Raw genomic sequence first — 18,220 nt, forward strand, 5'->3', positions numbered from 1 at the left:
GTTTAAGGTATTACACAGGGCGCATATGACTGGAGCACGGCTCAGTAAATTTTTGGGGGTAGAGGATAGGTGTGCGAGATGCTCGAGAAGCCCAGCGAATCACACCCACATGTTCTGGTCATGTCCGGCACTACACGGGTTCTGGGTGGGGGTGACAAAGGTGCTTTCGAAAGTAGTGGGGGTCCAGGTCGAACCAAGCTGGGGGTTGGCTATATTTGGGGTTGCACAAGAGCCGGGAGTGCAGGAGGCGAGAGAGGCCGATGTTTTGGCCTTTGCGTCCCTAGTAGCCCGGCGCAGGATACTGTTGATGTGGAAGGAAGCCAAGCCCCCGGGGGTGGAGACCTGGATAAATGACATGGCAGGGTTTATAAAGCTGGAACGGATTAAGTTCATCCTAAGGGGATCGGCTCAAGGGTTCACCAGGCGGTGGCAACCGTTCGTCGAATACCTCACAGAAAGATAGAGGGAATGGAAAAGAAGAAGGCAGCAGCAGCAGCCCAGGGGGGAGGGGGGGGGAGGAACCAGAAGGAGTCTCAGGGTTATTAATATATATGTATAATATGTATAGGTCGTTGCTATAAATAATTGTATACTGGATTGTTAAACCATATTTTTGGAGAGTGTTTATCTGAGACAAGGCAGTTGCCATTTAGTTTTAGTTTTCGTTTTTGTTATATATTATTTATTCTTTGTTTATAAAACAGGTCATTGTTATTTATACTGTTATATTATTGTGTAAAGGATACACAATGTACTGTGATGGTTGACCAAAAATTTTCAATAAAATATTCTTAAAAAAAAAAGCTCAACACTAACCAGGGCAGGGCAGTTTGCTTCATCAGTGCCAATGTCACTCAACGCAATACCCACACCTTTTACCACCACTCCGCTCATTAGGAATGGGTTAACAGACCTTCCAATTAAATACTAATTTGATGTCAATTATCCAATAGAAGTCACTGATACATAGAGGGGTTACAGGTGGCACTATTTGTTGGTGGAGATTTGTGTGGGAAGTAGGATCAAAGAAATAAAGGTGTTTTGTGGCGAAGCAGAACTCTTGTCTCCTTTACTCTACAGCAACCCAGGAGCTTAAACACACTATACTGCAGTATTTACAATTTACCGAAATGCCTCACCTAAGTTATGTCCATATAGCATCGCTTTCTCCTGTGACCTCTACTGCGAATGCAGCAATATCTAGCGAACACCTTGACCTACAGGTTCCCTGCACATCACACATCATCCTAACTTCAGCACATTATCAGTGTTCCTTCATTGCTGCAGGGTTAATGCCCTGGAATTCTCTAACATCACCATGACTGCTCAAACAGAGCTTCAGGCAATAGTTATGCACTATGGGAAATGGGAAGCAGAGGTAAGTCTGGTTCACACAATTTTTCGTTGGATCTGGGCTTACCACGGTAACTGTTCAGAAAGCACAGTATGGCTAAAATAAAATGCCTCTGCTCATCTGATAATTGGGGAAGTGGTGGCGAACTGGTATTGTCACTGGACTAGTAAACCAGAGACCCAGAGTAATGCTCTGGGGACCCAGGTTCAAATCCTGCCACTGCAGATGGTGAGATTTGAATTCAATGAAAATCTGGAATTCAAAATGTCTAATGATGACCATGAAACCCTTGTGGATTGTTGGAAAAAAAGCATCTGGTTCACTCGGGGCTGGTTTAGCACAGGGCTAAATCGCTGGCTTTCAAAGCAGATTCAATTCCCGTACCAACCTCCCCAAACAGGCGCCGGAATGTGGCGACTAGGGGCTTTTCACAGTAACTTCATTTGAAGCCTACTCGTGACAATAAGCGATTTTAATTTCATTTCATCTCATTAATGTCCTTTGGGGAAGGAAATCTGCTGTGCTTACCTGGTCTGGCCTACATGTGACTCCAGAACCACAGCAATGTGGGTGACTCTTAACTGCCCCCTCAAGGGCAATTAGGGATGGGCAATAAATGCTGGCATAGCCTGCGACGCCCACATCCCGTGAACAAAAACATTGTTCTAATTTCCTGTTTTCAACTCACCGAGTTAATCATAAATGCATTGCAGCGTTTAAAACAATCAGGTTAACAGCTTTGTTAAAATCGCACACAAATAAGTATCATAAGCACATTAACATGCTGATTATTAATGTCATACAGTGTGATTTCTATTAATGTGTGCAGGATTTCACTTACTGTCTGGCAATAAATTAGAGTTAAAATGAGCAACAGGTAGAAAGCCACTTGAATCGAAATATTGTTAGACCACAAGATAATTAGAGAAATCATAGGCACCAAATGCAAAGAGTGAATCTGTAAAGCACCTTAGAATGTTTTACTACGTTTGTACTAAACATTGGATATAATTATTCATGGGTGTATGCCAATTTTCACATAAATGGTATAATCTAATTTGCAATCAATCCATATTTACCAACAAGAGTCCTAATTGTAAAGGCAAAAGCTATTAAGTCTAACAATGATGTTGACACATAAGGCATATTTATGACGCCTACTCATTGGGTGATTAGACCTGCCCTAATTGTACTGGCCTGATCCTGTGTTACCTGCATTATCATAAACATATGTGGCCCATCTGGCTGTTGATGTTAAGCCTCTGAGGTATTCTGTGGAAAATGCACTAAAAGCTTCCAGGAAGTATTGAGGTTCATGGTAAAGGGGGTAAAAACCTTACAAGCTGGACACATGAAACCATTCCGGAGCTTTAGGTCAGTAGAAAGGAACTGCAGATGCAGTTTGATCTTTTGTCCACAGGGAAGGCGGTACGTCAGTTGAGGCGGGCGAAGGGTGTGATGTACGGGTACGGGAAGAAAGCCAGTCGCTTGCTGGGCGGACAGCTCCACCAGCAGGTGGCTTCACGAGAGATTGTTCAGGTCCAGGATGGGACGAGGGGTCTGGTGGTGGAGCCGGAGCAGGAGAGCAGGGCATTTGAGGAGTTTTATAAGAGGTTGTATAGGTCGGAGACTCTGGGGTATGTCGGATATGAGGAAGTTCTTGGAGGGGCTGGAGTGACCTACGTAGGAGAGGAGGAGAAGGTAGGGGTGGAGGAGCCAATGGTGATTGAGGAGGTTCGGACAGCAATAGAGAAGATGCAAACGGGTAAAGCACCGGGGCCGGGTGGGTTCCCGGTGGAATTCAAGAAGAGGTTTTTGTACAGGTTGGCGCTGCTGTTGGTGGAGATGTTTGAGGATGCAATGGCTAAAGGGGCGCTCCTGGAGACGATGGGACAGGCATCTATTTCGCTGTTGTTAAAAAAGAATGAGGAGGGCGGCGCAATGGGTAGTATTGCTGCCTCATGGCGCCGAGGACCCGGGTTTGATCCCGGCCCAGGGCCACCGTCCATGTGGAGTTTACACATTCTTCCCGTGTCTGTGTGGGTCACACCCCCACAACCCAAAGATGTGCAGGGTAGGTCAATTGGCCCTTAAGTGGGAAAAAAATTGGGCACTTTAAATTAAAAGAAAGGATAAGGACCCGGTGGAGTGTGGGTCATATCGGCCAATATCCCCGTTAAAAGTGGAATCCAAGGTTCTTGCAAAAGTGTTGGCACTGGGGTTACAGGAGTGCCTCCCACAGGTGGTTGGGGAGGATCAGACAGGGTTTGTAAAGGGTTGACCGTTGTCTTCAAATATGCGGCACTTGCTAAATGTGGTGCTGTCCCCATCAAAAGGGGAGGGGTGGGTAGCTGGAGGTGGTGGTGGCGCTGGATGCGGAGAAGGTGTTTGATCGAATAGAGTGGAGTTATTTGTTTGCGGTGTTGGAGCAGTTTGAGTTTGAGCCTAAGTTTGTGACATGGGTCAAATTGTTATATAAGTAACTGAAGGCACCTGTTTGTACAGATGAGGTGAACCCGGAATTTTCCAGCTGCATAGGGGAACAGAACAGGGATTTCAATTGTCCTTCCTTTTGTTTGCGCTGGTGATAGAGCCCTTGGCCATTGTGCTGAGGAGCTTGGATAGGTGGAAGGGGACAGTGAAAGGGAGGTGGAGATTAAAGTGTCCCTGTATGCTAATGACCTTTCGTTGTATATTTTTAACCCAGGTCCTATGGTGGGGGATATAATGGGGCTTCTCAGCTGATTTGGGGCTTTTCAGAATATTAATTGCATTTGGAGAAGAGCGAGTGCTTTTTGGTTCCCTCTCTGGGTGGGGGTAGGGAGGAGGGGTGGGGGGAGGAGGGGTGGAGGGGTGGGGGGGGGGGGGAATCTGGCTTGGGAGAGGTTTGTCGTTTTGTGTGGCAACTATTCACGTCAGGTACATGGGGATGGAGGTGGCTCGGGACTGGGCCCAGCTCAGTAAGTTGAATTTTACGAGCCTGGTGGGTAGGGTTAAGGCAGATTTGTTAAAGGTGGTGCACAGGGAGCACCTAACGCGATTGAGGATAAGCTGGTTTGAGGGGGTGGAGGATACCTGCGAGCGGGTATGGGAGAGTTCCAACCAACCTGATACACTTGCTCTGGTCGTGTCCGAAGTTGGAGAAATTTTGGAGGTCGTTTTTCAGGACCATGTCCCCTTTGGGTAAGGTTAGGTTTACCTTGAGGGGGTTGATTGGGGGGTTCCACAAGTGATGGGGTCTGTTTATTCTTCATGTTAAAGAGTTGGTTACCATCAGCTGCTAAGGGGATTGGGGGGGGGCGGGGGGGGGGGGGGGGGGCGGCAACGACTATTCTTTGAGTTATTGGGTTGTTGGTTGGTAGGGTGGGGGGGGGGGTTGTTCTTCTACATTGTTTTGTTTGATGTATAAAATGTTTTTAAAAAACAGATCTTAACTTGTGACTTACAACCGTATTATTTGTCACCCCTTTCCCCTCCTCTGTGTTTGTCTGTCTTATGTGTATGGGTGGAGGGTGGGACAGTTAAAGTGGGTATTAGATATCAGCTTGTTGTTACCCAGTTGTATTTACTGCATATTGTATGATAGCCCTTGTTATAAATAAACATTAATTGTATTTAAACTTACAAACCTGGCGACTGCAATCATTAAGCTGCCAAGGGCCAAAGACTTGGGTATTGTTCTAAGAATTATTGGTTAAATCACTTGTGTTGTGACTCTGGGGCATGTGGGGCTGGAATTGAATGTGCACTAGCCCAGGGTGCAGTTACAATAATGAGAGGATCCGAGTACAGGAGTAGGGTTTAACTTGCTGCAATTATACAAGGCCTTGGTGAAACCACACCTGTGTAATTTTGGTCTCCTTAGCTGAGGAGGGATGCTCTTGCTATAGAAGGGGTGCAGCAAAGGTTTACCCGACTGATTGCTGGGATGGCGGGACGGAGTCGGTTAGGGTTACATTCGCAGGGGTTCAGAAGAATGAGGTGGGATCTCATAGTAACCGAAAAATCCTAACAGGTCTAGAGAGAGTAGATGCAGGAAGGATGTTCCTGATTTTTGTGGGAGTCCAGAACTAGGAGTCACAGTCTGAGGAAACGGGGTAAACCATTTAGGACTGAGATGAGGAGAACCTTCTTCACCCAGTGAGTGGTGATCCTGTGGAATTCTTTACCACAGAAAATAGTCGAGGCCAAAACATTGTGGGCGGGATTCCCCGGTCCGCCAGCCGTGTTTTCCTGCACAGCGCACCCCCGCTGGCAGCGGGATTCTTCGGTCCCGCAGCCGGCCAATGGAGTTTCCCATTGTGGCCAGCCCACACCATTGGGAAACATGCGGGCGTGGGTGCGCTGCCAGCAGACCGGAGGATCCCGCCGACGTAGAATTCCGCTGTGCATGTGTTCAAGAAGGAGTTAGCTAGAGCAGTTGGGGTAAAAGAGATTAAAGGATATGGGTGGACGGCGGGAACATCATCATAATGAATGGCGGAGCAGGTTCGGAGGGCAGAATGTCTTACTCCTGCTCGTATATTCCATGTTTCTATGGTTACTAAGGAAATCATGGTCCTATCAGGTAAATAGTATCCCGATTGCCATTTTTGGTTGGAGCCTTCACAATTCCATTGGTGTTGGAAGGGAAGAAGTCTACCAAATAAATTGCTGAATTATGTAAATAGTCTTGGTCGCTGCCACTCCACCCTCCCCAGTTAGCAGTTGAGGGTGAATATCATTGGTACGCGTAAAGTAATCTAGTTAGATACATGAGGATGAGAGGAATATAACGTTGTGTTGGTGGGATTAGATGCAGTAAGGTGGAGAGGGTTCTTGTGAAGCATAACCCTTGCACCGAATGGCCTGTTTCTGTGCTCTGAATTTTATAGAATTCCATATAAACGTGATCAGATGCCTGGCATCTCTGATGTATGTATCGTAGCCCTTCAATCAGGAAATCAAAAAACTTTTTTCTAAATGCCAAATATTGTTTCATTTACACTGCAGTTTTTATTTTTCCTTGGCTGCATTCGAGTGCCAATCTCTGTAAATTGGGAGCAATCGCTAATTTTACTGATGTTCCTCGAGTTGCTTCATTGACAGGTTTAGCATTTCCTCTCGGCCTGCACTGCTCAGGAAGTGAGGTAGTCGGCCATTAACCTCAAACACCCTCTGGTGGTGAACTCAAAGCAGCATTCATTGAGACCTGAGTCACGCTCCTGAATTCAGGTGGGTGCGTCCTTTGGAAAGATCGAAAGAAACAGGAGAGCGTACTTTTAAAAATGAATTATTTGCAGATCAGATGTCTGCTGCATTTATTTGGGGCTGTCACTGTCTTATGTGACTGTCCAAGCATTGGAGTGAATAGGCTTAAACCCAATCAATATAATCTAAATTTTAATTGAAATATGATTTTAGCAGGTGAGGTGGATTGGCCACGCTAAATTGCCCCTTAATTGGGATAAATTAATTGGGTACACTAAATTTATATTTAAAAAAAAAGAAATATGATTTGAATGAGAGATGCAGCAGAGTGCCTGTGACAGCATAGGGGCAGAAGGAGGCCACTCGGCCCATTGAGTGTGACCTGCCATTCAATCAGGTAATTACTGATCCGAGATGATAACTCCATTGTACCGCATTATCCTCGTAACCCATGACTCCCTAACTGAGCATAAATCTGTCTAACGCCGCCTTGAACATATTTAACCGCTCAACCTCTACAGCTCTCTGCGGTAAAGAATTCCATAGATTCACTACCCTCTGAGAGAAGAAATTCCTCCTCATCGCTGTCTTAAATGAGTGACCCCTTACTCTGAGATTCTGCCCTCTGGTCTTAGACTCTCCCACAAGAGGAAACATCCTCTCAGCATCTACCCTGTCAAACCCCCTGAGAATCCTATGGGCGCGATTCTCCCAACGGGAGTCTAAGTGCCGACGCTGGAGTGAAAACCGGAGTGTTTCACTCTGGCATCGGAGCCCGCAACCAGCCCCCTATTCTCCCGCCAACGGGGGGCTAGGAGCGGCGTCGCGTAATTTACGCGCGCTGGGCCTAGGTGCCGCGTAACAAGCGGCGCCGCGTAAATGACGTCACCCGCACATGCGCGGTTGTCATCCTCCCCGAGGCCGCCCCGCAAGAAGATGTCGGATGGATCATGCGGGGTGGCGGAGGAAAGGAGGTCCTCCTTTAGAGAGGCCAGCCCGCCGATCGGTGGGCACCGATCGCGGGCCAGATCCCATTGGAGGCCCCCCCGGTGCAGGAACCCCACCCCTCCCCCCAACCCCACAGGCCACCCCCCCAGGGTTCCCGCGCAGTTCCTGCCGGCAGCGACCAGGTGTGGACGGCGCCGGCGGGAACCTGTCGTGTTGGGCAGCCGCTCGGCTCATCCGGGCCAGAGAATCGGCGCTCGCCTTTTGCAAACGGCGAGCGGCGATTCTCCCAGCGGCCAGCCGTGATTCCCGCTGCGCGTGGGAAAATCACGTGCGGGTGCCAGTGCGGGTGGCAGGTCACGAGCGGCGCCCCAGCGATTCTCCCACCCAGCGTGGGGGGGAGAATTCCGCCCTATGTGTCTCAAGTAGGTTGTCTCTCATTCTTCGAAACTCCAATGAGTACAGGGCCAGCTCACTCAAATTATTACCTGCTCCCTTTCTGTTCACTGGCAGTTCTAGGTAGCTCTTAAAATCTCTCAAAGGACTGGTCCCTAATTGTCTCGTAGCAATACAATCTTAGTATTGCTCTTCTGCCTATCTCCTCCTTTAAGAATCACCTTCAAACCCACCTCTTTGACCATGCCTTAGACCGCCCCTTCAAATATTTCCCCCTTTGGCTCTCTATCCATTTCATCCCCATGAAACACTGTGTGACTTCTTTTGCAGTCATAGTGCTATAGAAGTGAAAGTTGTTGTCAAAAGGCTCATTAAAAATAATCTGGGCAGTTGTCCCACCCCACCGGGAACCTCCACCCTCTGTGATCAAGACCACCACACCCTTCCTGGGGGCTGAAGCAGCACTTTCCTGAGGCCTAAATGCTCAGGAGGCCTGTTTGATGCCCCAAAGCTGGGGGCTTCAAAATCACCGTGACCTCTCGGCTGCTGGGATTGGCAGCTCGTCCAAAAGTCATAATTGAACCATTGTGTCTAAAACACTGCGCACATTACTACATCCTGGCTGGTCACATCCCACTGATGGCAGGCCTTAGAGGACCAATAGGATCAGAGGTTAGGGTATCTGACAAAGAGGAATACAGCAGTATTGCTGTCTGTTCATGTTGACTGAAAGTAGCCCAAACCCCCTATGAAGAGTGCATTGCATACTTCTTCTGACCGTGATAATATTGTGATGGACACAGCCAGGGTGGGGGTTTGGCACTTGATTCTTTTCTGCCTTTTCCATCAGGACCGCTGATTAGGTTTTCAGGGCTAGTTAGATTTCTCCATCGGGTTACCTCTGCTGTCAGGGAGCATCTATAGCTTGACAGCTCGTTAAAAGGGGCTGATTTATCTGGGGACAGAAGCCACCATAATCTCCACTGGAGATTGACTACCGGAAAGTCAGTCAAAGATTCATGGTTTTACTGGAAGAGCGTGAGGCAGCAACTGTAGGGAACTGAAGGTAGGGAGCTCTACAAGAAGGTAGTTCATGCTGCATTCGGGAAGGCTGCTGAAGCAGTCACTGTGCAGGCCTCTACCATCTGAAGAATTGCCACACAGTGCTGGAAGTTTTCAATAACTGTGCAGCTAATCTAATCTAACATTGGCTAGGTGGTTGAACTGTGGTTGGTGAGTCATCAGTCACATTTTATAGTGACTGTAACTATGTCTAGTTGGTTAGACAGTAAGCCACAAGACCATAGGTGTAGGAGCTGAAGCAGGCTATTTGGCCCATCGAGTCTGCTTCTAGTATTCAGTGAGATCCTGATTGATCTGATGATAATCCTTAACTCCAGTTTCCCGCCTTATCCCCATAATCCTTGATTCTTTTACGATTAAAAATCTGTCTATCTCAGCCTTGAATGGCCCACCTATAATAATAATCTTTGCTGTCACAAGTAGGTTTAAATTGCAATGAAGTTACTGTGAAAAGCCCCTAGTCACCACACTCCAGCGCCTGTTTGGGTACACTGAAGGAGAATTCAGAATGTCCAAATTACCTAACAGCACGTCTTTCGGGACTAGTGGGAGGAAACCGGAGCACCCGGAGGAAACCCACGCAGACACGGGGCGAACGTGCAGACTCCGCACAGATAGTGACCAGCCCAGGAATTGAACCTGTGACCCTGGTGCTGTGAAGCCACAGCGCTAACCACTGTGCTACCTCTGGGTTATGAGCTCTGCACGCCTCCGCTGCACCACTCTGCTCCCGAAGCCCTCTGCTTTAAAGAATTCCACAAATTCAGTACCCCCTGGGAGAGGGAATTCCTACTCATCTCTGTCTTAAATGGGCGACCCCTTACTTTGAGATTATACATTCTGGTCCTAGACTCTCCCACAAGGGGAAACATCCTCGAAGCCCGTCAAGTCCTCTGAGAGTCATACATGTCTCAATAAGGTCATCTCTCATTCTTCTGAACTCCAATGAGTATATACCCTCCATACTGGGGATCAACTTAGTGTACCTTCTTTGAACTGCCTCCAATACCAGAGTATCTTTCCTTAGAAAAGGGGACCAAAATTGTTCCCAATATTCCAGGTGTGGTCTAACTAGTGCCTTGTACAGTTTTAGCAAGACTTCCCTATTTGTATACTCCATCCAAAGATGTGCAGTTTAAGGTGGATTGGCCATGCATAAATTGCCCTTTAGTGTCTCAAGGTGTGTATGCTCGGTGGGGTAACAGGATTATGGAGATAGAGCGGGACAGGGGGCCTAGATAGAGTGTGCATTTAGAGAATCGGTGCCGAATGGCCTCCTTCTGCCCTGTTGGAATTCTATGGATTCCCTTTGAAATGAAGGCAAACATTCCATTTGCTTTCCCTATGACCAGCTGAACTTGCGTTATAGATTTTTGTGTTTTATGCATGAGGACCCCAAATCCCTCTGAGCTGCAGCTTTCTGCAGTCTTTCTCCATTTAAATAATATTCGGCTCCTTTATTCTTCCTACCAAAGTGCATAACTTCACATTTTGCTACATTATGTTCCATCTGCCAGGTTTTTGCCCACTCACTTAACCTGGCTATATCCCTCTTTGGGTCATCCTCAGCACTTGTCTTCCCATCCATTTTTGGGTCATCCACAAACTTGGCAATAGTACATTCACTTCCTTTGTCCAAGTGATTAATATATATTGTAAATAATTGTGGTCCCAGCACTGGTCCCTGTGGCAGTCTGCTAGTTATAGGGTGCCATCCTGAAAATGCCCTCTTATCCAAACTCTGTCTTCTATTAATTTTGCCAATCCTCTATTCTTACTAATATACTACCCCGACACCATGGGCTCTTGTTCTGTAGACTTGTGGGCAGTACATTATCAAACACTTTTTTGAAACCCAAGTATATTATACCTACTGGCTCCCCATTATCTATCCTGCTTGCGACCACATACTTGAGAAACAGCGTTGACTTGGGAGTATTTGTCACATGGGGATGTTTGACACTGGTTGGTGGGGTGGCATGGGGATGATGGGAATCCTTGACCTCAGCCCAAGATGGGCTTGAATTTGACAGAGCTGCTGCACTGTTCACTCAAAGACAGGTCCAAACCATTTTTGGATTCTGGCCTCATTTAAGTGATACTCCCAGAGAATCCCAGATGTCAAGTAGGCATACGACTGTTGCCCAAAGGACCTGCTCATTCCAATAGCACAAAATTAACAACTTATAGTTTGTTTGTCTGCATTTCCTTAGCTTCCGACATTTCCAAGAAGCTGCTCAATGCGTTGTACACATTTCTGAACCGTACACTCTCTTCTAAGCCAACTTGCCTGGATATTGTCAATGGCTTCCTTCAGCCTATTTGGGATCATTACTTGAATATTTAAGCAGAGGCCTGTGGGTAAAGGCCAGTGTGCTGTTTGCCCACTTACAGACCCAACAGAAAATTGCTTAAGGCAGGCCTTGGGCCTAGATGGGGCTCTGGCTCCCCCTCTCTGTCAGCTGACCACTTATCAAAAAGTTGAAAATCTACCTCTGGATGCGTAAAAGACAAAAATTTCTCAACGGCAAGCAAAAATTCATACATTAGACTAAAACCTGATTTTGAAAAATGCTGTTAATCCTGTAGCACAATAATCTCTTCATGTTTGACATGAGCATTGTGAATAAAACTTTACAAAATGCAACAACGTTATGCATTTATATAGCGTAATAAAACATGCCAAGGCACTTTACAGGAGCGTTATGGACAAAATTTGACACCAAGCCACATGAGATGACATTAGTACAGGTTAGCCAAAGAGGTATAGGTTTTAAGGAGAATCTTAAAGACGGAGAGAGAGATGGAGGGACATAGAGATTTACAGAGGAATTTCCAGACTTTGGGCTGCTGAATGCACTGTTGTAATGGTAAAGTAATTAAAATTAGGGATGCATTAGAGGCTGGAATTGGAGCAGCGTGGCAAACTCGGACAGTTGGAGGGCTGGAGGAGGCTGCAGAGGAAGGAATGCATAAGGTTGCGGGGGTGTTAAAACTGAGTGTGAGAATTTTAAAATCGAGGTGTTGTTGGACCAGCAAAGAGGCAATGTATGTCTGTGAGGATAGTTCTTGGGCTCTTGGTTTCCAAAATCCAAAATTGTCATTGCTTCACCATCGCTTCCTGATTCATCTGGTTTCCTGACCTATAAGCTAATCCCTCTGTGCCCATAAGCAGAAAAACATAAACAAGCTCTTTATAAACACGTTTATGATTTGGTAACATATAGTCCACAGAGGAATTCTTCCCAGAGCGTTATTTCAGCCTGTGCAAAGTTGAAAATATAATTGCTTTTAATAAACTGGGAAGGTCTATCATGATAGTTCAGTGAAGGATAAAATACCACCCGCTGAATATTATAATTCTAATGTTGTCTTCATTATGGATCTTAAGCCTTTACACCTAAGGGCGTGAATCTCCGTTCCCCGACGGCAATTTCATAATCGGCGATCGGGCGGAGAATCCCTTTTAGTGCCAGAATCAGGGCCAACGTCTGTTTGGCGCAGGTTTTGTATGCTCTGCCCCCTCCGAAACGGCGTCATCGCGGCGCACACCACACGCCATTGGGTTGGCCTCAGCGTGTCACCTGAAGGCCTCCCCCGATGCTCTGCCCTTGGTGGGCCGAGTTCACGATGGCGCAGTTCCCTCACGGTCTCAGCCTTACGGGAACCCGATGTAGCGGCTGCAGACTGTGTCCAGCGCCGTCACAGTCGGGCAGGAAGCGTGCTGCTGGCCGAGGGGCTACCACAAGGGCTAGGGTGACTGGTATAGGGTAGCCAGGGGGCTCTAACTGGCAGGTCGGGTCCGCGCACGGTCGGCGGCATATTTTATGCCGCGACCGCTGCAGGTCGTCGCCGTGCGCGTCCACGGACCCAGCCATTCTCCGGCCGTTTATTTCGTGGAGGCCCAGAGTTTTACGTGGCGCGGTTGCTAGCCCCTCACAAATCGGAGGATGTGAGGGGGCGCTGCCGATTTTTCTCCACGTAAACCTCCACAGAACTTCCACACTCAGAATCGGAGAATCTGGCCCCATATTTGTGTAATTTAAAATAAAATTCTCATTAGTCCACACTCTGAAGGGCTAGAATTTTTTTTTTTTTAATTCCTTTACGGAAACCATGACAAACCTTAACAGATAATAGAGTTTTCATGGCTTGGAATTTAAAGCCACAATTAATCTTTCGCAACACTCGTGACAACTGGTCTCATGAGTTCAACTTTTAGCATTTCTGCTGTTTGCTGCATGTGAAATGAAATCATCCACCCAGAACCAAAACACCCTTACCAAGTTTATGAAGATAAAAGTTTGTTTTGAAATCTTAGTGGGACGGCATAAATTTTGCAATACCTATCTAATGGGATATTGTGCAGGGTTTTTTTTGAATACAATCTTTGTGCAATTGGTAATGGGCGGCCCATTTGCCTCATTTGTGGCTGTTTCTATATAAATAACTTGATAAGTAATTACACCACCGTTTTGCCATGCTGCTTACTCTGCACAGGTCAAACACTTCATAAACTCACAGTTCACTGTTGTAAAGCCTCAAGCATGTGCCATAAACCTGGGAGCCGCAACCAAGAAAACTCCCTTTATCTAATCAATGCCATTACAAATTTAATTTCAATTTCAAAATAATTATGGAGAAATTAAAGTGTTCCATCTCCTGGACAGCGCACTGATACATTGACTTCATGAGATGTCATTATAATGATGTACTTTCAGAGAGTTCATTAATTAACCAAAAGTGATCTTCAAGAGCAGCAAGCTTTTTTTTGCAGTTAATTCCAAAATACCTCTGCTGAGGAGAACCCTGAAGTGATTTCCTGATTTGCCGTATGATCCTTACTCTGCTGTGTTGCCCTTGAAGGAACAATCACCACAGTAGTGATGTGACATTGTACCATGCTTAAGAGAATCATAGAAGGAGGCCATTTGGCCCATTGAGTGTGCACCGACTCTCTAAAAGAGCACTCTACCCAGGTCCACCCCCACACGTCCGATCCCCATACCTACACATCCCTGGACACTATGTCGCAATTTAGTATAGCCAATCCACCGAACCTGCACATCTTTAGACTGTGGGAGGAAACTGGAGCACCCGGAGGAAACCCGCGCAGACACGGGGAGAATATGCAAACTCGACACAGACGATCATTCATGTCTGGAATTGAACCCGGGTCCCTGGTGCTGTGAGGCAGCAGTGCTAACCACTCTGCCATCTATGAAGTAATACAGTAAAGATTTCGAACTCAGTGACTTAAAAGGTATCATGGAGGGAGAAATGTACACTTGTACTAACTTGTTAAAACACATGGATTGCATAATAGGGTTCTCAGTATTTTGAGGTGGACATTACAATTCTTGGTTCTATACCGTTTTGGCGTTTGCACATCATAATGCCAAGTGACATGAATTTCATCTCTTTTTTTTTCTAAATTCTGTAGTATATTTGCTGTGTGCAATATCAACTTCACACAGAAAGTGGGCCCTCCCCCATACCTACTATCCTTGGAAGGTTGAAATGAGTAGATGATGTGGCTGTAAGGAAGTTATTTTACTTTGTCTATGAGCACAGAAAGACGGACACAGGTTTAAATTTACTGAACAAGGGCTAGGTTTTGATTTGCAGCCCTGGCTTGAGACTTGCATTGCAGGGGCTGGTTTAGCACACTGGGCTAAATCACTGGCTTTTAAAGCAGACCAAGGCAGGCCAGCAGCACGGTTCAATTCCCGTACCAGCCTCCCCGAACAGGCGCCGGAATGTGGCGACCAGGGGCTTTTCACAGTAACTTCATTTGAAGCCTACTTGTGACAATAAGCGATTTTCATTCCTTTTTCATTAGATCAGCTGGCCCTGAGAGAAATCACACGATTTTAATATGCGTTGCGAGATATAGTAATGACCTGAATTTGAGTATACAGGACATCATTTTGCAAATTAGACAGAACTCGTCAGTGTATAAAATAGTGAGAACGATAGAAGCTGGAGGACATAGACTCGTGTATTGGTCAGACATATGGAAAATGCTGCTAAACAGAGATAAGTGTGAAGTTCTGCTTTTTAGTAAGAAAGGATTGGAGGGGAAATATAAATTAAATGGTAAAATATTAAAGGCGGTGCAGAGAGAGAGACAGTTGGGGAGGGTTTACATATGCAGGTCTTTGAAGGTGGTAGGAAAAGATTTTTTTTTTTTAAATTCTAATTAAGGGGCAATTTAGCAATTTAGCGTGGCCAATCCATGGGTTGTGGGAGGTGAGATCCACACAGACACGGGGAGAATATGCAAACTCTACATGGACAGTGACGCGGGGCCGGGACCGAACAAGGGTCCTCGGCGCTGTGAAAGTTGGCAGGAGGCTTTTAAAAGACCAATCTTTTGGAATGGCCCAGGGGAGGCCTGTGGAGGGGGGAGGGGGGGGTCGACCTCGGGGGTCCTCTGTTGTGGCCTGGCCCGCGATCGGGGCCCACCGATCAGCAGGCCGACCTCTCGGGCCGGGGTCCTCCTTTCTTCCACGTCGGCCCCTTTAGCCCTACGCCATGTTGCATCGGGACCGGTGTGGAGAAGGGAGCCACTGCGCATATGCGGGTTGGCGCTGGTGACACTGCGCATGCGTGGAACCTGCGGCGCCCAGTTGATGCCAGGATCAGCAGCTGGAGCGGCGAGGGTCGCTCCAGTGCCGTGCTGGCCCCCTGTAGGGGTCAGAATTGCTGATCCTGAGGCCGTGTTGACGCCGTCGAGAAACGCAACGGCGTTTACTGCGGAGTCAACACTTAGACTCAGGATCAGAGAATCCCGCCCACTGTGTCCAATTCTGGACCCACACGTCAGGAACGATGTGAAGATCTTCAAAAGGGTGTAGAGGAGAATTACAAGATGAGTACCAGGGAGGAAAGACCTCAGTCACATGGAGAGACTGGAAGAGAAACTTGGGGTGTTCTCCTTAGAACAAGAAAAGATTCAAGGGGGATATTCAGAGGAGGTGTTCAAAATAATGCAGGGTTCTGACAAAGTAAATAAGGAGAAACTGTTTCCACTGACAGAGGGTCAGTAACCAGCGGACACACGATTAAGGTAATTCATGAAAGAACCATAAATGAGAGGAGGAGAAATTTGTTTTCGACAGCAAGTTGTTGTGATCTGAAACTCATTCAGTGAAGGAAGGAGATTCAGTAATAATTCTCAAAAAGGCTGTGGATAAGCACTTGAATGGGAAAAATTGCAGGATTGTGGGGAAAATGCAAAGGACTGGGACTAATTGGCTCGCTCGTCCAAGAGCAAACACAGGCACAATGGGCCGAGTGGCCACCTTTTGTGCTTCACCATTCTATGATTCTCATCTGTTAAAGTCCACAGAAATGAAAATCGGGCAGTTTCCACCAGGGTACTGGGGGTTTCACTTGAGATCAGATATAGGGCGGCAATAATGTTGATGACTGAACGATTACGGTTACACTGGCTCTGGATATCAATCAGTAGTTCATGCACCAAAGTGTTAACAAATGTGCTGTCACTTCGGTAATGGTGTGTCTCTTCTCAGCCTTTTGGCTGAGATCAAGTACAGAATCCCTACAGTGCAGAGGGAGGTCAATCTGCCCATCGAGTCTCCACCGACCCTTCGAAAGAGCACCCTACCTAGGCTTACTCCCCCTGTCCACCCCTATCCCCATAACCCCATAACCTAACCTGCACAGCCCTGGACACTAAGGGGTAATTTATCATGGCCAATCCAGCTAACCTGCACATCTTTGGACTGTAGGAGGAAACCGGAGCACCCGAAGGAAACCCATGCAGATACGGGGAGAAGGTGCAAACTCCACGCAGAGAGGCAGTCAAGGCCGGAATTGAACTCGGATTCCTGGAGCTGTGAGGCAGCAGTGCTAACCACTGTGCCACCGTGCCACCATTGGTTTGAGTGACAAGTCAATTTCTGGTTTAATTTGGGGGATATAATAGGTGACATTGGCTTTACACCTGGAGAAGTGCACCTTTTTCTGCGATTGAGTAGATCTCAATGCTGGTTTCGGCCTGATAATGGTTCCCACTAGCTGACTTGAACCCAGTCAACATGGTGGGAACAAACACTCAAGCACAAAGTCTAGGTGTGTGGAATACCGTTAAAGTGACAGTGAAGAATGTGGAGGGTATAAAGGTTAACACTGGCCGCACCTCCTTTGTACAGCATGTATGATTGGAGTGCTGTGGATTTAAGCCAGAGGAAATCTTCCGTTGGCAAAGTTTTCTCAAGATTACTTCAGTTGTGTGGAGAGACTAGAGTGACTAGGATTGTTATCCTTCGAACAAAGAAGATTAAGGGGAGATTTGATGGAAGCGTTCAAAATTCTGAAGGGCATTGAAAGAACAGGAGGATCAGTTTCTGCTGGCAGGTGGGTTGGTAACCAGAGGATATGGATTTAAAATAATTGTCAGACGAAAACGAAGAGGAGTTTTTTTTTTACATGGCGATATGTTACTATTTGGTTGCTGTGCTGCTTGAAAGGGTAGTGGGGGGAAATTCAGTAGGAGCTTCTGAAAGTGAAAAGGATAAACAAACTGCAGCGTTATGGGAAATGAACAGGAGAGAGGAGCTGATTGGAGTCCTCTTTCCATGACCTAGCAGAGGCACGATGGGCTGAATGGCTTCCTCCTATGCTGTAAGAATGCAGGATTCTGCAACACCGGTGTTTGTGTGTATGTGTGCCTGGCTGTGGGTGTTTGTTATGTACATTCGCATAATGTATTTTTGGTACATCAATAATATTTTGCTACAGTACTTGTAAATAACAGAAGGAATACTTCGTGATCAGACTTGCCCAGATTAGGATTCCACCTGCAATTAGCAGGCCACATGAAGCAGAATGGGCTGACAAGAGCCACACCCTTTCCTTAAATGATCTCCCAAGTTGGTTAATAGCTGAGGAAGCTGCTATCTCTACAGGCATCCCAACCCCGAACCTCATGATATCCTTATTATAATTAAAGAAAAGGATGCAGATCTCAGTCACGGCACTGAACAATAAACCCAGGAATATACCAGGACTTTTTTTTCCGAGGGGTTGGTGGGAGGGGAGGTGAGGGCACAGTGGGGAATAAGGAGTTTAAGATAAAGCGATAAAAAACATTACCTGTGCTTTGTTGGAAATTGCTGATACATTCTCAATCGTCAGTGGCTGGATTTGGTTTGGTTTCTTCAGTGACATCCCACTTTGCACTGAAACAGGCAAACAGCAGAATGAGTGACCAAGATAGGAGCA

The 18,220-nt window shown here is 46.7% G+C and overlaps 1 protein-coding gene across 1 annotated transcript in view; it reads right to left on the reverse strand.

Annotated features, from left to right (window-relative positions):
- LOC140385165 (uncharacterized) overlaps positions 1 to 18,220 on the reverse strand; it is a 126,017-nt gene that overhangs the window by 107,444 nt on the left and 353 nt on the right. The window contains exon 2 of the mRNA XM_072467028.1: positions 18,092 to 18,177. Coding sequence (XP_072323129.1) covers positions 18,092 to 18,166 — 75 coding nt within the window. The 5' untranslated portion in view covers positions 18,167 to 18,177. The remainder of the gene's footprint in view (positions 1 to 18,091; positions 18,178 to 18,220) is intronic.

The sequence above is a fragment of the Scyliorhinus torazame genome, chromosome 11, assembly GCF_047496885.1.
Source record: "Scyliorhinus torazame isolate Kashiwa2021f chromosome 11, sScyTor2.1, whole genome shotgun sequence".
In the NCBI taxonomy this organism is placed as follows: domain Eukaryota; kingdom Metazoa; phylum Chordata; class Chondrichthyes; order Carcharhiniformes; family Scyliorhinidae; genus Scyliorhinus; species Scyliorhinus torazame.